Source organism: Oenanthe melanoleuca, chromosome 1 (assembly GCF_029582105.1).
Source record: "Oenanthe melanoleuca isolate GR-GAL-2019-014 chromosome 1, OMel1.0, whole genome shotgun sequence".
In the NCBI taxonomy this organism is placed as follows: Eukaryota; Metazoa; Chordata; class Aves; order Passeriformes; family Muscicapidae; genus Oenanthe; species Oenanthe melanoleuca.
The window spans coordinates 96,774,788-96,796,475 of record NC_079333.1 but is presented as its reverse complement, the minus strand read 5'-3'; the positions used below and the strand labels follow the sequence as shown (position 1 = coordinate 96,796,475).

Here is a 21,688-nt window from a genome sequence, read left to right as displayed (position 1 = left end):
CACATCTCCCAGGAACTTGGAGGTGATGATATTTTATGTGAGGACTAATGTATGAAAGGAATGTTGAGAGATTTTGAACTAAGCAAAGCTCTCTGGCTTGAAAGCACAACATATAAAATGTGCAGCACATAAAATGGGTGAAAGTTCAGATCCCTTTTTGTACAGTATTTAATCACTAAGCTCTTGAGGTACCTGAATTGTAGCTTATCCAGTTTACTTTTGTAATTTTTGCCAGATGATCGATAGGTTAGGGTTTATGTTCTTATCTAAGAACATAAACTTAACCTACTGAACTTAAAAATGTATTGACAAATAATGGCTATTTACACTTTTCCTGGATTCTGACATACTTCCTACAGGGTATAAAAATTCTTTGGCTTTGCAAATTTTCATGCTGTGAAATATTGATCTCCCTACATAGTTACAGTTGCAAAGAGCTACCTGGGTTTTTGCTCCTCACCTTTTCCAAATCAATACAAAACACACAGTAGTGTGTTATGTCCCTGTAGGGAAATGGTTAAAGCCAGATTATTTTCAATGGTAGGCAGACATGATATAGGATGTATTTTTCAGTGCTGTAAGTGCTATTTATGCATTGGAGCAGGAGAGGAATGAGAGCAGCAGTGGGTTTGTGACAGTAATTAAAGAGATACTTAACTTTGAAGTTTTAAACTGAAAATAAACCATAATTTTTTTATTTGGAGACTGAAACAAAGCATAATCCTGGTGTTTATTTTTCAGATCTCTCTAGGAGTTCAGAGAATTCAGAATTTAAATAATCTTGGATCAATTACACTTCCTTCATCATTACTGAAAAATTTACCCACTGAAGAGTTGGAGTTGGCTTCTAGAATTATATTCAACTTCTTTAAAATGACCACTGTGTTCCAGGTATTTTTTGGCCCACTGTTCATAAGAATTTTAAATTTAAGCTTAGAGCAAAATATGAATGGATTTTTTTTTCCCCACAAAACACATTTTGAAACTTCTCACTTAAAGAGTAATTATTTTTGTCCAGTGCTTGCTCCACATAGTAAATGAGCTTGTGGGTGCTGTACTCTAGTATTGTTTCTTTTAAGATTTTAAAATCTGGGACTTTTTTTGTCATTCCAGGATGTGTCCTTGAAGAATGCATCTTTAATCAGCGGTGTTATATCATCAAGTGTTGCTAACCTCACAATTAGCAACTTAAGGGCAAATGTTACTGTCATTTTGCAGAATATCAAACCTAATCAGGTAAAATTTACATTTTGGGCGACTTAAAGTACAGTTTTGTTGCCTCCACTGAAGTTGTTGTAGTGGAAACATTTTACCAAGAGTACAGGTCAGCTTGTTCTGCTTTACTAGTGTGGACATTTCATCTCCACCCAGACATTAAAAATCACTCCTATTTGTTTATTTTGCCACTGATATAAATTTTGGTTCTCAAGCAGTGTGAGGTAATTTTGCTCTATCAGAAATTCATCCAGCTTTTATCTTTCTTGCTTACCCTTCTGTTATATTCTACAAAGAATAAAAGCTCTTAGAGGGAAGACTGACAATGTGAGTTGCTATGGTAGATGCTGCATTCATGACATGTAGGTGTTGCATGGCCAGAAAATAAGTATTTTTTCGTAGGGGAACCGAAACACAGGATTGTGTCATCTGGAAGTATTAGGATTTTTACACACCATCCCTTTCTAAAAGGAGCATCAAGGATTAAAGTCTTCTATCTGATATCTTAAGAGAGTTTAAAATACTCATTATTATAAAGTGAAAAATGTAGGAATTCCGCCAGTGCACCTGGAGCTTTTTTCAGGAGCTGTCTCAATGGCATCTTTATTTGTTTTGACTTAATAATAAGTTTTGAAATAAAACTGTAGAAGTATTGGTATTAGTAGCAATATAGTATATTTCTGCTGGTGTTTATAGAATTTGTGTGTGGGGGGGGAAATCTATGTGTAAATGTTTAACATTGTGATAGTAGGAAGTGATCAAATGTTTGCAAATGAAAAGGATTTTCCTTTTCTGTGTAGTCATGACTTCAAAAGTTACAAAGTCTGGAAGGAGAAGAAATACCAAGAATTTATATGGTGTAAGAGTATTCAAAAGGTTCTACTAGGAACAGAATCTTTGCATAAGCATAAAAGCTAGCTCCTGTCTGGTGAATTAAAATTTTTCAGCATATTTTTGCATGCAGTTTGCAATATTAATCCTTTTATACACCTAAATTAATTTTTTGTTTTCGTAGAACAGGCGTATTTGCTGTATACAGTGTTTATTCTTCCCTGAATTTTGTAGATCATTCATAAATAATTTGATCTAAACTCACAGTTTAGTAATCTGTTTTTGATTTTTTTTCTTTTTACTTCTAAACAGGATAATTCAACGGTTAGATGTGTTTTTTGGGACTTTAATAAAAATGGTAGGTATTTGAGATCATCCAAGATGCTATGCTGTTTTAGCTATGTTAATTCATGTTAATATAAATGAAGCCTTTTATGAATAACAAAGCTGCTGTTTTTTAACAGGTGGACATGGAGGCTGGTCATATGAAGGTTGCACAGTTAAAGAAAGTAGAGTAAATGAAACAGTCTGTTCATGCAACCATCTCACAAGTTTTGCAGTTTTGATGGTAATTGTTTTAAAAATTATGCAATCCTACACTTGTTCAAGAACACATTTAACCTTGAGTTCTCTTAAGCCCGTGAAGACCAAATAAGCTCATACAACCTAATAAATAATATTCAGATTTTATTCACTTTAGTGTTAATATGGATAGCCATGCAATTAGTCACATGCTTAAGGTCCTTGTTGAATGGGAGTCCATGGGTTCTGCTGGAGGAAAAAAAAATCTTAAAGTGCTGCAGCTTTTACATTTAGGCAGCTTTTTATACTCTAGGAAATAAAATTTAGGAAATCAAATTTAAAACAGGTTTTTAATCAAATGGGTTTTCATGATTAGAGTCATAGAATTATAAAATAATATCTCAAGTTGAAAGGGACCCAAAAGGATCATGGAGTCCCAGCTCCCTGCTCTTTACAAGACTAGATTGGCTTTTTTTTTTTTTAATCTAATCTTTTATAAGAGCCATGATGAAAAGAATGCCATCCTTTTTTTATTTATGAGTGTGGAGGGAAAAGTGCATTTTGATTTATTTTGGTGGGTTTTTAATTTTTTTCTATTAAATAAACCTGTTATCTGAAAATAACTTCTGTTTCTGTTTTAGGACTTGTATGGAAATATTCCTTTGAATCCCACACAAGAATTGGTACTGACTTTTATATCATATATAGGCTGCGGCCTCTCTGCAATTTTTCTTTCTGTTACTCTTGTGACCTACATAGCCTTTGAGTAAGTACCAATTCAGCTGAGCTCCCATTATTCTTCAATTGTGATAGATTATAATCTTCACTGAGAAATCCTTTTCAATAGTTACGGATTCTGTCTCCACAAATAATGCACAGATTTGGCCAGTTCACCAGGAAGGTGTTGATTCAGTCTTCAGAAATGTTACTCTTATGAAGTAGTGAATTAGCATGAAGCTTTAAGCAGTAAGAAGTGAAGAAATAGCACTCTGAAGTGTTTTATAATGCCTTATCATAATAGAAGTGTAAGGAATGTATTTAAGATACAACATACAAAAAGAAGTACATAATTTTAGCATTTTTAAAAGCATTTGTAGTCTTTCTTTATTCTCTCATTATTCTAAGATTGGGACTTGTCTCTATGAAGGTTTTAGACACCCAGTCGAAAGCTTGATCTAGTTTAGCAATAAAGAACAGACATGTCTTGGGCAGCAATGTAACAAGAAGTTCAACACACAGTGTAAAAAAACCCAAAAATGTGGTACTAAACACTTTGACTCCAAGTTGTTTGTATTTATGTAACCTTTTCTAAAAAACCTTATATATACAGACCATTAATTTGGAAGTACGTTGTAAATTATTGTTTCTGTATATAAATGCAACACATGAAACATTGTATATGAATGAAAATGTAAAATTTTTTTTCCAGGGACTGCAGGAGAGGAAATAAACCGAGGATCCATGGAGAGCTGATGTCATCTCACAAATTTGCTTTTTTTTTTTTAGGAAAATCCGGAGAGACTACCCCTCCAAAATACTTATTCAGCTGTGTGCTGCATTACTTCTACTCAACTTAGTTTTTCTCCTTGACTCATGGATTGCACTGTATGATACACGAGGCCTATGCATTGCAGTTGCAGTATTTCTTCACTATTTCCTCTTGGTTTCCTTCACCTGGATGGGCCTGGAAGCTTTCCACATGTACCTGGCCCTGGTGAAAGTCTTTAACACCTACGTACGGAAATACATTCTTAAATTTTGTGCTGTTGGTTGGGGTATGTATTTTTTTTCCTTTTTTATTCTAAATAGATAATTCCTCTTATCAAGTATTTCTGTGAATGTGGCACAGGTCAGAAATGAAAATTAGGCAATCATTAAATGTTATGAAATATGTTAAACCTTTCTGAGGCGTGGAGTCCCCTCAGCTGCAGAACTGAAGCTTCTGCAATGCAAAGGGATAATAAATTTTCCTTGTGCTAGTAAAATAGAACCAATTTCAAATGTGCATGCTTCTATTATTTTGAGAATAAATGCCAAAAAGTATAAATATTCTATTTCTGGAATAGCACTGTTGCTAACAAAAAGCAGCAAAACTAAATCTAACTGGATAGAGGATGAAGAGATTCTGGGCCTTCTTTATTTCCTATTTGTTTCTTAAAGCATATGTGGGAAAGAAAATCAGTTATCCTGTAAGTGATATTTTGAATCAGTTTGAAGACTGATGGTATTTGTTGGCTTTATTCGGAAAGTTTTGGAGCTGACTGTGGAGGACTCCTCTTGTTTCTTTGCAAGTTGTGCTCCTGAGTAGTTTGAACACTGCAGTTTTTCAGACAGATAGTAGTCAGCAGAATTCAACAGCCAAATTTCAGAAACAAGTTGTAGATTTTGTAGAAAAATATAATAATTTAATATCATCATAATACTGTCTCTGTTAAGATTTTTATGTATGTGTTTGATCATAATCTTTTAGGGTTACCAGCAGTAGTTGTGTCCATTGTGTTGGCAGTATCACCGGATAATTATGGACTTATAACCACTGGAAAGGTTTCAATAAATGGACCTGATGAATTGTGAGTTAAAGGGAGGTTCTTTGGGGGAGATGGGAGTGGCGGTTGGAGTTATTGCCTGTACGAAGGCTCATATCCTTTGGTCAAAAAACCCACTTTTTTTGTAAAAAGGCAAAAATGGTTTGCATGTGCAACAAACTACAAGTTTTTCTTATGTTTATTTCACTTAATTTCTGTTACCGATAATGTTTGACAGACTGTTCCTTTGTTCTAGCTGCTGGATCAAAAATAGAATTGTCTTCTATATTACTGCTGTGGGATACTTTTGCTTGATATTCCTGATCAATATCAGCATGTTCATTGTTGTGCTGATCCAGCTCTGCCGTATCAAAAAGAAGAAACAACTTGGTGCTCAAAGGAAAACCAGTATCCAAGACCTTCGGAGTGTTGCTGGCCTCACATTCTTGTTGGGAATTACTTGGGGGTTTGCTTTCTTCACAGTAAATGAAGTATTTACATATCTCTTTACTATTTTCAACACTTTGCAAGGTAAGTTTGTCCTCCATGTAACAGCATTCTGTGTATAATATAAAAAACCAGACATTTTAAAATGTCATTTTCTTGATTCAGCAGTAAAAATTTAACTTTGATATGTTCAGTATCATATTAATTATATCAGAGATGAGATGACACTGCTTTACAGTAATCTTAAATTGCAGTTTTGTTATGATAAGGTACAGAGAAACTAGATACTATTTATATTGGCATAGTATATTTATAAATGTTGCCATTTTAAACGTGTATGCAAATTAGATATCCCTGGAACAGTCACAGTCATTAATAAACTGATGAATTTTGAATACGCAGTTACTCTAAGTGTTCACCTTATAATGTAACTAATGCAGTGAAAATGGTGTAATTTCTTCAGTTCCCCTAAGGCTTTAGGAGAGGTTTGACATTCAGCAAAAGGTCATTGAGACAGTCAAGGCTGCAACATCAAAAAGTTAGTGACCCAACTCTTAAGCATGGCCTATATAGTACCTAAGAACATGTGGGAAGTTAATATGAAAACAGGAAGTTTTGCAAAAGCCAGGATGCTACTATACATATCTGAAAGCAGAGTTGCTGCAAAGACTTTTATATAAAATATAAATATAGGAGATATTGTGGCTGTCTACGGTGTCCTAAGTATACCTGAACTGCCCTTCTGAAGTTTGGATCCAAACTTCTGCTTAAATGGCACTTAGATGACTGGCTGAATGATTTCCCAGAGAGACTAAAACAATGAAAAATTTCAGTTCAATGTGTACACCTCTCCCCTATTTGATGTGTTGATTTGGTATTATTTACTATTCATTCTAAACCTAATACAACTGTTTCCCATTGCAGGTTGGAAACTGTGCAAAGATTGTGTGCCACTTTCCCTTAAAGGGGGGAATTGTGATGAAATTTTTAGCAGGGAGAGTTAGATGCTACCCTGTGTCAGTTAGTAGTGAATGAGAAGTAGACAAAGAGACTGTAATGTGGCACTGGTTGGAGATGGGATGAGCACCATCCCTTCTAGAAAATATTTGGAATCGTGGTAAAGGGAGTACCTTATTATTATTTTAGATATTAATTATTTTCTTTGTATGAATGCTCAAAATTTGTAGCATTGGTGGTAACAGGTTAGCTGCTAATAAAAGATGTAACACAGTCACCCCATGTGCTAAAGAAGCTTCATATTCTGACTGTGCTATCACACCCTCTCTTTGACATTGCTTTGAGTTCTTTTCCAAAAGCATTAAGTAAATTTCAAGATCAACAGAATTTTTCCCTTATTATTTGATAGAAGGAAACTTTACACACTTCATACATTTGGTTGTGTTTGTTGTTTTTTCTTTTATGTGATTCTTGTAATCTATGTAAGGAAAAAGTGCTCTGCAGTGTTCAGAGTTGTAAACTTTTTCAGCAAAGAAAGGTGACATTACTTTTTATTAGAAATTTAAAATAAATGAAAGAATAAGTAGTAAAAGTGAATTTTGCAACAGTCTTTTATCTTACTGCTTTGCAGGGTTCTTCATTTTCATCTTCTACTGCGTAACAAAGGAGAATGTCCGTAAACAGTGGAGAAGATATCTTTGTTGTGGGAAATTCAGGCTGGCTGAAAATTCTGGTAATTATTTTTTTTTTTAACTTCTGAATACTTATATTTAGTGTTAAGTTCCTGAATTTTGTAATAATTACAAGGAAAAAAAAAAAAGAAGCAATATCATGTTGTTGCAGTTGCAGTTCTAATTTATTATCCAAGATACAGTAGACCTCCAAAATTATACTCTTTAAAGGTGGTAACTGATGCAGCTCTTGCATGTTTACATGCTGTTGCCTTAAGCTATTAACTCTTCCACTGCAGGGTAAAGGCATGTCTTTGCAGAAGACTTTTGGTCAGTTAGAAACGGTAAGATTTGTTCCAGCTTCTGGGTCAACCGTAGTTTTACCAGTGACTTCCACAAAAACAAAGTGAAGCATGGTTTAAACCAAAAAAGACATTAATTTCTTTATGCTATTTTGTTACTAAGTAGTTGACCTCTTGTAAAGCCATGTACCTTTTATACATTTTCACTTAGAGGATCAACTGCACTTCAGTTATTTTTCTGATCTGGTCAGCAGTTGTAAAACTATGACAGTTGGCTGCTTGTATTTTAAAAAGGGACAAGAGAAAAGGAACTAGATTTAAATAATTTTAAACATCATGAATAATTAAATTCTTAGGAGAATATAATTCTGTATAGAATACTGCAAGAAGTGTATAAAGCCTTGGTTTTACATCAATTCAGTTGCATTATTAGCTATATTTTTGTGTAGTGCTTGTATGACTTGTGTTGTTTTCTGTTTTAGACTGGAGTAGAACTGCTACGAATGGTTTAAAGAAGCAGACTGTAAATCAAGGAGTATCGAGTTCTTCCAATTCCTTACAATCAAACAGCAATTCCACTAACTCTACAACACTGCTGATGAATAATGATTATTCAGTTCATGCAAATGGAAATGGTAAGTATAATGCAAAATAGTATTTCTTCAGAAGTAAAATTCTCCATCCTTCCTGTTCTAACATAGTACTGTCCTCTGCACTGCTGCCCTCTGCTCTGTTCCTGAGAAGTTGAAATGCAGGTGTAAGTAGCACTGCACTCGGTTTTATTTGCAATTTGCTGTGGCTTGTCTGTTGAGAAAACTAGATATGAATCACCATTGAATGAACTTACTAAAAAGTGATCTTTTTCAGTGAACATAATCTAGTTCTGCACACTCTTGCAGGGCACATGTCATTCTGCTGATTTGAGCTCTCAATAAGGATAATCGTTTTTTCAAACTGAAAAATAACTTACAAATCTGGAATGTATAAAACCCTAAGTCAAGCAAAACTCAGACGACATTATTCCTGTGTGCCTGAGGTATTTTCCCCAACTGATCAGGAGTTGAGGCTAAGAACTCATGTTGTCAACTAGAATGTTTATTATGAAGTTGTTGAACATACTTGGAGAGGCTGTGTTGTCCTCATTTCTTGGCCTGTGCTGTCAGAAGACAGCACATAATAACAGGATTATATCATCAGATAACCTCTCAGATGTACAGAGTAAAAGGTACGAATTCTTGTGTGGGTTAGAGGTTAGAGTTCCTTTGAGTGTACTAAGTGTACATTGCAGAGAAATCACAACACTTCAGGAGATGGCATTTGGATATGCCCTGAACAGCTTTCCAAATTGAGGGTTTTTTTGGGTTTTTTACATTAATTTTTAAAATCTCCTTGTTTGGACACCACATAATGCAATAATTAACATACTTTTTATCTAACAGATCAGTTGAGAGCCAGAATTCAGTAACACTCACTGTCATTAAATACAAAGTAAGGCAATATTTTTAGGTAGGAGTATTTCCTTTCAAAGAGAGAAATTTTCAGGCACATAAGTCCGCATGTCTTGTTGGGTTCTTTTTTCCCTGCTATGTTAATTACTCTTAAGAAAGAAGCCATCTCTCCCTGCAACATCTGACACACTTTTACATAGCTACAAAAGCATTTTGACTGCTTTTCTCAATAGAAAGAAAGATAGCAGAAGTGTTCTATTGAAATTGTTTGTTGTAGCAACTGAGTGAATGAGCCTGTTGTGGCTTTCTGGAAAAAGTTTTGTTCTTTCGAGTATTTTAAAATGAGATGCTAAATTGATGACCTAAACCATTGAACGATGCCAATTCTGTTGGATGTGCTCCAATTCTGTCCTACTATAGTCACATAATCAGACCTTTCCAGTGTAAATGTATGTATGTCCTGTGCCAAAAGCTTCTTAGACAAAAGCAGCTGAAAGAACTGATAAAATGTTGTTCCTGTGCACTTACAAACATAGATATCTCGGGTGACACACCTAATTTCCTATTTTATTATCTATTTTGAGTGCTGTGAACCTCATGCCACACCCTCCATTCATATCAAGAGGGTTGTATCATACCTTGCCTGCATAGTTTGACTAAATAATTCTTCTGAGCCCTTAGAACTTCAGTAAGAAGAGGTTAAACCTATTCTTGGACAGCTCCCAGCAAAGCTCTTGGAGGCAATTCCTTACACCTAATCATCCAAATATAGGGCTGTTGTATCTCAGAAGAGCTGGGCTAATACCTCCAAAAGGTATTGGACTGCTGCTAGTAGCAGGTAGTTGGTATTAGATGTGGGACCTTCTAATTTGCTGCACCTGCTTGCTCTCCTCTCAAAACTGGAACTTCAAAATAACGTTGCAACACTTCATTTTAAAAAGCGACTTCCAAAACCACCAAAAACACTATAGAAATTAAGACCTATGTCATAAATACACTGAGCTGTAAACACTTTATGGTTTTAGCCCCACTTCTTCTACTGAAATGCTATTCCAGATTCAGGACTGAATGACTTACCATGGTAAGTTTGGGATGTCTGTATAGCCTGTGACTTTGCTTTCCTACTGGACTTCATCCTTTCATGGCATTCTAATATTTCTTTATTTACAGTTCTTTTCTTGCAGATTTGCATGTTTCAGAACCATTAGGTATCACATGGAAGATTTCCTGCAGATTTCCTCACTGAGAAACACAAACCACCTCTCTGAATTTGTTCACAGAAAAACCTTATTTTCTTCTCAGCTTTTGCTCTAACATTGGGGCACAGCTATTTTGAACACTCCTAAGATAAAACAGTGTTAGCCAAGGGGTTAAATGACACAGTGTTAGCAAGTATGGTTATTTTCTATAATTTCAACCTTTTTCTTATTTGAATTAATGAACAAAGCTCTTCTGTTCATCTTACCCTGTCTACATGTGCCTGTTTAAGTGCTTGATAGCTGCTTAAATTAATAACTAAATCTTTAAAAAATCCAAACCAAACTGTTTGCACAAATACAATAAAGAAACCAAATTCTCATTAAAAATATTTGCTTGAATATGATACATAGAAGCAGGAGATTTATACAGTGAACTAAACATTTGTGGAGTGTTTAATTAAAAGGCTTCAGTCAGCAGTGCTATTGGATGTGGATTCACCTAAATGTGTAAGATTCTCTGCAGTCTAAACATGATTTTGACCCATGATCAGACCTAGGCCATGTTCTGATTGTCCTTCAGAAATAAATGCTGTAAGCTGAATTCCTTTCAAAGGCAAGACAAAAAATAATTTCTTATATTCTCATTTTCTTCTTTCAGATGCGTGGCACACCTGAGATACCTTTAAAACTAAATTCAATAAAGCAAATCATTCTAGTGATACTTATTCCAAGTCAAGTCTACATTTTGAGAATTGTCACCTTCATTGCTTAAAATATAGAATCCTTGTGCATAAATACATTAACATCTTTCAAGTATCAGGATTTCATAGAGGAAAATAAATGTATACAAAATATTTACCAAAAATACACATTTTTAAATTGTTGCAGGGATAAAATGAGAGGGTATGAACTCCCTACAGTGACTAAAAAAGCATGGGAAACTTGATTCTGAACCTTTCTGATAGAGGTTGCACTTTTTTGTTTCAACAGGCCATCTTTCCAGTGAGAAGAATGGTGTTTGTTTCACTGTACAGAATGGTGATGTGTGTCTCCATGACTTTTCAGGCAAACAACTTGTATTTCAAGACAAGGATGATACTGGCAGCCAAGAAAGCCAAATCTCACACAGAAGGACTTCTAAGAGAGGAAGTCTAAGTTCTATGGAGAAAATGTGATTTTCTTTTAAACAGCACATTATTTTACAGTGTGGAGTAGAGTTTTACTTTAGCAGTTTTACGTAATGTGAGCAGACCAAGAACTGGTTTTATTTAACATATGATACTGGAACTTCAAGGCAGCCGTGCAATGGATTGACAAGGACAATTATTTAAAAAAAAAAAAGAAAAGGAACCTACTATTTTGACAAGGTCTTGGATGTCAGATTACAGCTGGCACACTTCCATTTTGTTTATTCAGCAGAGTGGGGTTTTTTGAGGGTTTCTTTTTACATTTAAAGTTTTATTTAGACTTTTTGTATTACAATTAAGTTTATCTGGATATAATGCTTATTAGTATTGTATAAATGTAGAAAGTTACAAATTGTGCATACAAACGATGTTAACTTTAAAAATGTTAGCTACACTGTCTTCAACTTTTTGTACGTTTTAGTATCAAACTCTGTACATAAGCAGAAAATATCAACCTCTCAGTGACACTTTTATATTTATTTCTTGTAATATAAATTTAAATATACCATGTATAGAAAAAAAACTGGTATTTTATTTGTAACTTTTATTGTAAGTTTGCATTTTTTCTTTAGTTAATTAACTTTAACATAGAATGATACAAAAGTTAATTTTTCTAGTAAGTGGATCACTTAGTGGTTTGAATATATTCACTAGATGCAGAACTGTAAATAACAAACACAATTGGTCTTGAACCTTTAGCTACCTTTTAGTACACCATAGAGGGATAGAAATTTGGTATAATTCAAGGAGAGTGCCTGCCATGAGTGGAGCACTAAATAAAGTAGTCAGGAGGTTACTAAGTACAACTAAGTTGTATTGGTGGCTTGAGTGAACTCATCAGTTTTTGCCATTGATTTCATCAGGGTCAGTATTTATCTTGAGTGGTGAGACACTGGCATTTCTCATTTGCAATGACAAAGGTAGAGAAGTTTGAGGTAGGGGGAGGCATGTTGAAGAAAAAATAAAAATTATAAATTACAGCTTCTGAGAATATATATATATAAAATATAATGACAGTAGCTGAGAAATTGTTTGTTTCATTGCATGGCTATTTTTGATTGGGCAGCTCTTGAGGTATTCTAGTGAGTATTTCTGCTTGTGCTTTGGCTCTTGGTTGGCAGACCAAATACTGAGGTGCTAGCTCAGTAATTGCTGAAGCAAAATTTCATTCCTCTTGTGTTATTTACCTGAAAAAAAATTATTTTGGTTCTTCATGTAAAACAGCTGAAAGTCCATACAACATTGTGAAGAAGATTTCTCTTGAACAGAAATTGGCCTAAGCACTGGTTTTACCTCTTCTTCCTCATACACATAAGCATCTATGGCCACTGCTTTTTTAGTTTGCATTCTTGGGCAAAAGTTGGATGGTCGCAAAGCAAACTAGAACAAACTGGTGGCAGACTGCAGAGTACCAGGCCCTGTGAAGAGGGCTGCATGAAGCAGGTGCACGCTGAAGGGGAGCAAGGGCTTTGCTTTTCCAGTGGGGAGGGCTCTGTGGGGCACAGTGTGAGAACACTCTCCTGAACAAAAAGCATGAGTTACATGCCTCTTCTCTGGGGCTCTCTTGGAGTTAGCAATCGAACCTCTTCAGTACTCAAACCCCAGTGTGGTTCTGTGTGTAACACATGGGTTCTTTCAGTCACTTACATCCAAGATTACTCTGACTATGCTTTTAAGGTGAGAATTTAAAGTATTTGTTGTGTTTATCCACAGGGTTTTAGCTGCATGTTGGTGAAAGCCCATCCTGGAATGCTAGTAGCTGGAACACATTTCTGTGAATGCTTTGACTGTTTGGCTAATTGCCTTTGCAGTGTTTCTTGTAATTTTATTTAATGTTCTTATATTTATAATTTCAACTGTAAAAAAAAAGGTAATAAATTTGTAGCAAGTACTACACAAATTATATAAACTTTGTCTTTTAGATAAATGTGTCATTAATACTGAGCTGCATTACAGTTCTTCAGATCACAGGATGAACAGTACGTAACTTCTTGGAGGAAAAGCTGACCCAGCTTTTCCATTTATTGTCTGCTACATATTTTGCCTTTCATGGTTCTAACAGATCTGGATTTTAGTATAGAAAACCCTGACATAAGTCCAGTCAACACCTGCTCTCCCACAGGAATGCTGTAAGCAAAAGCAGATAGCTGAGTTTGGCTTCAGTAATTAAATTCCCTATGAATACAAATGCTCCACTGACCTGCTCAGAGTCTTCTTCTTGTTTTTATTTTTGCACACTAAAATCTGTTAGGATTCTTTAAATAATTTTTATTTTATATATTCCTAGGGGAGAGGAGTCCTTTCTGACTTTGCCACTTACTAACACTCACATACTGTAGTAAAAGTTTGGACTTAGACCAGCATAATACTTTAGCATAATACTTTAACTCATCCTCAGACTAGCTGAAAACGTGTTTTTACATTGGGTGTTACAGTATCTTTTTGGTACTTGGTATCTGTGGATTTGTTTAGTCGGGACATCCAGAGTGCACAAAGTAAAATTCTGTGCATTAGTTTGTGGCTGCAGAGCTATCTCGGGGCTTCTGTAAGGAGATTTTAAGCTTAGTCAAATATAAACGGAAACCTGCCGTCTAGAGCTGGCACCCTGCTCAGCAAACTTAGTCCTAAGTGGAGTCTCTAAAAAGCGGTGCCGCGAAGGCGGAGGCTGGTGGAGAGTTCAGGGGAAGAGTGAGCGGGTCCGTGTTTTGGCGGGCACAGATTTCAGCTCTGGCGGAGGGCGATGAAGAACCCCGAGCTCTGTGCTCTTTACTGCTCTGCAGCACCCTCAGAGGCGTTGTCCGGCCGCCGCCGAGGAAGCCAACGCGTCTGGAACGGGGCGTTCTCAACCACGGCAGTCAGTGAAAGAAGAACAACAAGGAAAAGTTACAATAGTAATTTGATAATTCTACAATTGCACTTAAAAAAAAAAAAAAAAAAGACGGGAAAAATTTTTTTTTCTGAATTTTGAGTGAATACCACACCCTCAGCTACTCCGCAAGTAGTAGCTTCTGCTTCATCTGCTCGGTGCTTTCGTTCGATCAGATCTCAGAACGGTGAGGTTTTTTAAGGCTGGGGGAAAGAAAAGCTTCCAACAAGTATTCTGGCATTCTCAGCTTTATTTTAAGAACTTACGAAGACGTTGTATGAAATCGACACTATTTTTTACAAATGCAGCCGGGCTTTTGTCACGCCAGGCGGCTCCTCCTCTGCTCGGTGCCTGTGCAGCGGCGTTCCCGCGGCGCTGAGGGCGGAGGCCGCTCCCGCCCCGCCCCGCTCCGCCGTGAGGGCGGGGAGAGGCCGCCGCCATCTCCGGGTACCGGCGCCCCGAGTGCAGCCGCGCCGGGCAGCTGGGCCGGCCCTGGGGCCATGAGGAGCCGCAGCAACTCGGGGGTGCGCCTGGACGGCTACGCCCGCCTGGTCCAGCGGACCATCCTCTGCCACCAGGTGAGGAGCAGCCGTCGCCCCGGGACTCCTGCTCGGGGCTGGGGGCGCCGGGCGCGGTGGGGCCGTGCCGGGGGCGGCTGCCGGGGCGGGGGCTGCAGGAGGAACACGAACGTCCATCCCTGCGCCGGCCGGAGCGCGGCCTCCTGCCCGCATGTCCCGCCCACGCCGGCGGAGCGGCGCGGGGAACGCTGAGGCGAGGCGGATCCTGGGGGTGCTTAAATAAGTGCACTTTGGAAATCCTGTGAGAAAACACAGCGCGTCTGAGCACGTAAATAGTAATAGTGTTGTGTATACAATGTCTTCATGGCCGTACGATGCACACTCACCCGTTGTGCACTATGTGTACTGTAGACTACTATATTTATACACACACGCACAGTAAGAGCAGCATTACGCCCCAGTGCGATAAGAGCTCCGGCAGGACTTTGTGCCTGCCTGTCAGCAGAGCGCGGTGCGGTCCCTGTGTGCTCCCCGCAGCACGTGTGGGGCGGTCACGTCCCACCGCTTCCAGTGTGTTCCCCGCTGTCCGCACTGCTGGGGCTCCGGAGCGTCAGGCGGGGCTGCTGCACGGGCGAGCAGCGGAACAACGCTATAGCAGGGATGGTTCGGGGAGGTGGTTGTGTTCCCTGTGCTCCCTGTGGTTTTTGGTCAGCACAGTGCTCTCTGCTTAGTGTGCTTGCTTCACCCCGGTGGACACTGAGGACTCAGAACGTGTTCAGCAGTGTCATGCTTTGGTTAAAACAATCCAGTGTGTAAAGATGAGCAGCAGCGTTTTTTGCACAAATCCGTTACCAAATATGGTTTGTTGATGACAGTTGCAAGAAACTGGTAAGCAGTGAAAGAAGAGGCTGGGACACAAAGGCACTTTGGCACTTTTGTCAGTAAGATTTTTGTCACTGGCTTTTTTGAGCACAGAGTCCAAACACCTGTGACTTGGTGTTTGTGTACTAATTATTGTAGACTTAGTAGAAACAAATGCAAGAACTGGGATAGATGATGTAAGAAGATAAGTTTTGGCTCCTTCTGTACTGGGGTGCAGGAGAAGCTTTTAGTTGTGCTCCCATCTCTGCCTTTTGTCAGCAAGATGACCTTGGGTGAGTCACTTTGGCTTCCAGTGCCTGCCTTGATTTCCTTGTTTATAAGATGAGGATGCTGATAACAGCTTCCATTAAGGGATACATGAAGCCTCTGAGATTCAGAGCTCAAACATGCCCCATGAAAAGTTTGATGATATTAATATTTAACAATAGTGAAAAGAGTAAATAAATGGTAATGCAGGGGTTCATTCTGATGACCCGGAATTTTGTAGTTGCTATTTAAAGCAATAGGACAAGAGTTCATGACTGTGTATTGCCTTTTCCACTAGGGCTCAATGTCTGGGAGAATTCAGAGGTGGGGAAAGGAGGTAAATAAGTTTTCTTCTTTGTCTGGAAAGCAAGTCACAGGCTAGCATCGAGGCAGAGGATTAAGTGATATCCGAAGAGGACCCAGAAAAATGGTCAAGGCATGTTTCTAGAATTTCTTTTCCTGTAATGGTCTTTCTGGTTTTTTCACTGCAATAGATTGAAAATGTTGTGTTTAGCTGGGTGAAGAGATACAGTGCTTACTTGGGCAAGTTAGGAAGGTTGTCTTTGGGCCATATGCAGCTGTGTCTTTCTTGGGAGCAGAAAGTCTGTGGATGGATGGGCGTGGATGCTGCTGCTTCACTGCTGCTGGTGCCTTCTTAGTGCCTCTCAGGAAGGAGCCAGGAAGGTGAGTTTTAGCCCTGGGTTTGCCCAGGAGCAGCCTGGCAGAAGAACCAGAAGGTGTTTAAAGTGCTTCTGAGATGCCACTGCTCAGCAGGGGGGTGATGTGTAACTGTGACCCTGCACCTCACATCCCCAGCTGCAGGGATTCAGCCTTGGCACATCAGCTGCTGTGCTCTGACAGAGGGCAGGGACACGCTCACCTCTGTGAGGTGCAGCAAGGGCAGCACGGAGTGTGTGCAGAACTGGGCTTTGGTCAGATGTTTGATACACCAGGAGCCAGGTTTCTCAGTAGCAGTAATTGATCTTGTGCCCATTCTAATCCCTCTAAATCAATTTGATTTTAGAGGCAATTTTTAATGCAGGATATCTGTGCTATAGGCAGATGTGTTCAAAGGACAGGTGCAACTGTACCAGGGCTGACAGTTTTCTCTGTGTGACACCTTGCAAGATCAGGTCAGTAGTAAACCTTTTCATGTTTTGCAGATGTTGCATTGTCCTTGTCAGTCCCTGTAACACGCACAGTGATAGTTACCACTCTTTTAAAGGTTGTAAAAGGAGGATAAGACCAGACTACTGGCTCCTGTCTGTGGCGGACCTGCCTTCTGTTGCATGTACCCCTAGGGACAGGGTCAGAGGGATGCTTTGGTGCTGAAGCAAAACAGACATTGAAAAGCACCATCAGAAGGATGTTCTCAGCTGCTTATTACACCTATTAAATTGAAAGAAATAATAAGAAAAAAAATGTGAATCTTAAGATCAGGAAATAGTAAAACTTAACATCTCTGTACATTTTAAGTATTGCTATGGTACTATAAGTGAAAAGCGTATATTTTGGAATCACATTAAAAGGGACTCACAAGAATCAAGTCCAACTCCTGGCCCTGCATGGGACCCTCCCCAAGACTCACATGCATCACGTTACACCTGGTTTCACAAGCTTTGCTAGAGCTGATCTCAGTTTTCACCTGACAGATCAATGAGACAATCTGTTTAATTTGCGTGTTCCAGCAAGATGCTAAATTACTTGCTTTGCTGCTCTTGTTAGAACCCCACTGGGTTTGTGCCTGTCTTGCTGTAGTTCTTATTGGCACCTGCTGCCCTGTAGGAACTGGTGTGTTTTGTGGTTTGGGTTGTTGGGGGGCCTTTTTGTCTCCATTGACAGATGGATTTAAAAATAGGTTTGGGCACGATACAAGTTTAAAGTCTTAGTCCGGCAATCAGCTTTCTGTTGCAGTGCTCTCAGCTGGCAGCCCATGGTGCTGATAAAATTCTTTGCTCCGTGGATCTTATGTGCAGTGTGATTTGCAGGATGAGACCTGCTAGTCTAATTAGCCATCACTGCATAAATGGAATGCTTGAAGTACTAGCTAAGCTAAAATCCTTTTGACATCAGTGGGATTAAGTGCACTCAGTGTTTCTGTGAGTTCTTTAGCACCTTTGTAAGCGTTGTAGTTTCATATGGTGTCAGCAGGTAACAGAAAAAAGTAATTGTAGTTTTTGAGAGAAAACACTTCTAAAAAAGCCAAAATAAAACCACTTAAAATATTATTTAGTATATTACATTGTTTTGCTAACATTCTGAATGTGCATGAGGAAAGACATTAATGTGTTGTTATTCCATGAGAGCCAGCCCCAGGGCACCCCAAAAGCTGGGACCAACCTGTGGAGGAATCAAAGGTGGTGAAATGGTGATAGCTGCCCATGGATGTATTTAATACGACCTCTTGAGCTGAATAGGCTTTTAAAGTCTTGGATGGGCCATTTCTCTGGCATTTTCATTTTGGTACACAGAGACATTTTGATTTTTCAACTGGCAGCTAGCCCAGCATGGAGAGTAGGAAAAAATAAACCAAAATGATCATTTCTCAGACAGCAGAGTGATTTCTATCAGGCCAGGGCTGCAGGTGAGTAGACATTTGTTGTCCTTCATTGGAGGGAGGGAAACAGTGTCCTCTACAAATGTTGGGAGTATGCGGTCTGCCTTTTGAGACCCTGGGTTTTGTCATGTGGGCACAGTGCTGAACTGGGACTTCTGTTACTCCTTGTTGGACTTTTCAAGATCAAAAAGTTTTTTAAGCTGTTTGCATTCATATGTGCTAGTTTCCCTGTGAAACAGGTAAGTAGGGGTCCTTCAGCTGATTCTTGGTTTGTGAAGACTTTGCTGTGGTGGGGCTGTTGCAGCAGAACTTCATTCCTACTCTGAGTGAGCCAGTCAGCATTGCTGTATTAAGCCATAACAATAGGGCTGACTGTGCTGGGTCATGTCTGTCAGGTTGTCTCCCCTGTGCTGCTTAGTGCTCACAGGCAGAGACCAGGAAATTGTAACTAAAGCCCCTCCCCCTCTAACCAACTTTTAAAAAATAATGAGTTGAGTTTCTCTCCCCAGTGTGTGGGAGAAATGAAAAATTTAAAAGGATGTATGCTTTCAAATTTTACTTTTGTTAAAGTAGTCTTTACTATTGTAATCTTTGCCCCTTGTCACACCAGCTCCAACTGGTCTTCATTCACTGAAATTTTCTGTAAAGACTTGATTTAATTGAAAGTTCTATTGAACTTTTGCCTCTTTGTCTCATTTTTTTGTTAGTCAAGAATGTACAGCCAAGAAAGAAGGTCTAAAAAAATTAAGGATAGTAAAGTGATGAGAATTAGTGATACAATGAAAAATTTAATGGAGCATTTGGGTTGCAGAAGACTACTCACTGCTCTGCTTTTCAGACAGTGCTGCCTTTCAACACCTTCAGATTTTTTTTCCTGTACATTTTCCAAAGGAGGATATAAAAAAGGTTTTGCATTCATTTAGCAATCATAAACCCTGTGGGCAGGTATATAAAAATACTTCTCTAATCTCCTAGAAGATCACTAGTGGTTTTTTACTTTCTCAAGAGTATGCCACAGACCAGTTACATAGAGGAGCATATATTCCACACTCAATTTCTAGTGTTAACTCAGTACCTTCTTTTACATATTTTCTCATAAATATGTGAAATTTAAATTTCCATTTCCTCAGTGACTTAGCTACTAATCTTGTGTGGATGAAGATGCCCAGATGTATGCTGTAAATTTTACAACCTAAAGTGTTCAAATAAATTTTGCATTTCACTTGAGTGAGTTTGGGAAAGAAGGATGGGATCTCACTTCTGTTGTGAAATCATGAGCAGCCGCAGTGTGAAATCATCTTTAGTTTGCTACCCTTAAATACAGACAGAAGTGATGCTTCTTAGCAGATGGGACTTGAGGTGGTAATGTTTGTTCTTTATTCCTTCTGCCATGGATAGAACCCAGTGACAGGGCTGCTTTCAGCCGGGGCGGACCATAAGGATGCCTGGGTCCGGGACAACATCTACAGCATCCTGGCGGTGTGGGGTCTGGGAATGGCCTATCGGAAGAACGCGGACCGGGATGAGGACAAAGCCAAGGCCTACGAGCTCGAGCAGGTGCGTCAAGGCTCGGCATAAACCAGTTCCACTGTTTGGGTTTTCCTGCTCTAGTGGTTTTGGAGAGTGCATTTGCACTGCTGCTGTGTCTGGATCTGGCCGGGTTTTCCCAGCTTGGAGTGCGTGTCTTGTTCCAAAGGCAGCAACATCCATGCAGTGTGTGGTGTGCAGTATCCCTGGCAACCTTCTGGCAAAGAGGGTTTGAAGAACTGGATTGTAGAGAGGCTAACATCTGAATTTAACTACAAACAAAACAAAAGTATGTAGAATTCAAACTTCCATCTTGATTGTTGAAGATTAGGCTTCTGACAGATTTTGTACTCCAATTTACAAGCCTCTCTCAGATTAACCTTGAGGTCCCTCATGAGGTGTGTTATGGAGCAGAAACTCAGGCCTAGGCTGCTTGCAATTTATCTGCTAGACCATGCTAGGCCATTTGAAGTAGAAGTCTTTGGAATGTGCACGGATGTTGTACATGGTGTGTAGGTGTGTTTGATTATAGCAGAGAAGGTAACAGTCTCCAGACTGGTAAGATCTGTGCTGGAGAATTGGAAGGGGACATAATTCACACAGTTAAATAATAAAATCTGCAGCTGGGAATGTGAATATCAGAAATCAGAGTGTAGACAGAGGTGGGTTAAATGGCTGTTGGTGTCCTGCTGTTGTTTTGGAGTCACTGGGTAAATTTTTTGCTGGTATGTCCTGCTTGAACCAGGGAGGTCCATGGTGACAGAATAGCCCTGACTCAGTTTGCATGATCATATTTGGAAGCTATATTTTTGGGGTGAAAAGGTGGGGTTGATTATTTAATGCACAGTCTTGAACTTCTCTACATTCACATTTACAGCCCTTTATCTGCCAGTCACTTGATTTTTATTGTATTGTATAAGAGTGGAAGAAGCTCTACAGGTTTTGCAGTCATGTCAAAGTCTTGAAGTCACCTACCAATGTTGCCTAGATCTCTCACTCAAAAAATTATTAGTATTAATATTCTTACAAGAGATAGCATTCTTCTTACTTTCTTTAGCTGGATAGAAGGACCATGGTGAGTTGTTCCACTGTTTAGTGAGGACTTTGGGAAAAGACTTCTCCTAGCTAGGGATAAAGGAATAAAATCTGATCAGCATATTAAAAAAAAACCAAAAAACAACAACAACAAAAACATGCAGAACATTTTGGGCAAATACACATTCTTTTTTACCTTTGGCAGGACATTAGTAGAGGATGTGAACTTTACCACTTTTGAATGTTGTTTGTAAGAACATTGAGGCTGAAACGATGAGGCTGAAAGTGTCACTGGTCTGTTTTGTTCCTGCAGAATGTTGTGAAGCTGATGCGGGGGCTCTTGCAGTGCATGATGAGACAGGTAATGCCATAGGACTGAGTTGAATTAGTAGATGTTGTATGTAGAAAGCATTTCATTGAAGCATGAAGTTCTTGTGTCTTCTGTGGAGTGACTTACTTTGTGTGTGTGCAGATGATGGTGTGGGGAGTATTCTTAAAACTCTTGAGCAAAACACTGACTTTGCTTCCACTTCTTGTCCAAGTAATATTTTGAGATTGTGCTTGTAGCAAATTAGAGTTTTGCCTTTGCAAACTGATTTTCACCAAGATGCATGCCTGTAGTTAGATCTGAACTCAACAAGGTAATTTAATCATATTCCTTCCTGTAGAGATGTGGATTTAACTGGAGTCTAAAGCTAAGAGTTTTGTTTAAGCCTTCTGACCAATTAAAACTGAGTGAGATAACAGGATTCT

At 38.7% G+C, this 21,688-nt stretch overlaps 2 protein-coding genes across 4 annotated transcripts in view; both read left to right on the top strand.

The window, feature by feature from the left end:
- Positions 1–13,204, top strand: part of ADGRG2 (adhesion G protein-coupled receptor G2) — a 58,067-nt gene extending 44,863 nt beyond the window's left edge. For both annotated transcript variants that reach the window (XM_056496671.1, XM_056496680.1), the window contains 11 exons: positions 742–891; positions 1,114–1,236; positions 2,359–2,404; positions 2,511–2,614; positions 3,210–3,334; positions 4,075–4,343; positions 5,039–5,138; positions 5,350–5,624; positions 7,129–7,230; positions 7,953–8,105; positions 11,108–13,204. In XM_056496671.1, coding sequence (XP_056352646.1) covers positions 742–891; positions 1,114–1,236; positions 2,359–2,404; positions 2,511–2,614; positions 3,210–3,334; positions 4,075–4,343; positions 5,039–5,138; positions 5,350–5,624; positions 7,129–7,230; positions 7,953–8,105; positions 11,108–11,292 — 1,632 coding nt within the window. In that variant the 3' untranslated portion in view covers positions 11,293–13,204. The remainder of the gene's footprint in view (positions 1–741; positions 892–1,113; positions 1,237–2,358; positions 2,405–2,510; positions 2,615–3,209; positions 3,335–4,074; positions 4,344–5,038; positions 5,139–5,349; positions 5,625–7,128; positions 7,231–7,952; positions 8,106–11,107) is intronic.
- Positions 13,205–14,590: 1,386 nt separating this feature from the next.
- Positions 14,591–21,688, top strand: part of PHKA2 (phosphorylase kinase regulatory subunit alpha 2) — a 43,606-nt gene continuing 36,508 nt past the window's right edge. For both annotated transcript variants that reach the window (XM_056494051.1, XM_056494040.1), the window contains exons 1-3: positions 14,591–14,748; positions 19,772–19,930; positions 21,249–21,296. In XM_056494051.1, the coding sequence (XP_056350026.1) occupies positions 14,671–14,748; positions 19,772–19,930; positions 21,249–21,296 (285 nt within the window). In that variant the 5' untranslated portion in view covers positions 14,591–14,670. The remainder of the gene's footprint in view (positions 14,749–19,771; positions 19,931–21,248; positions 21,297–21,688) is intronic.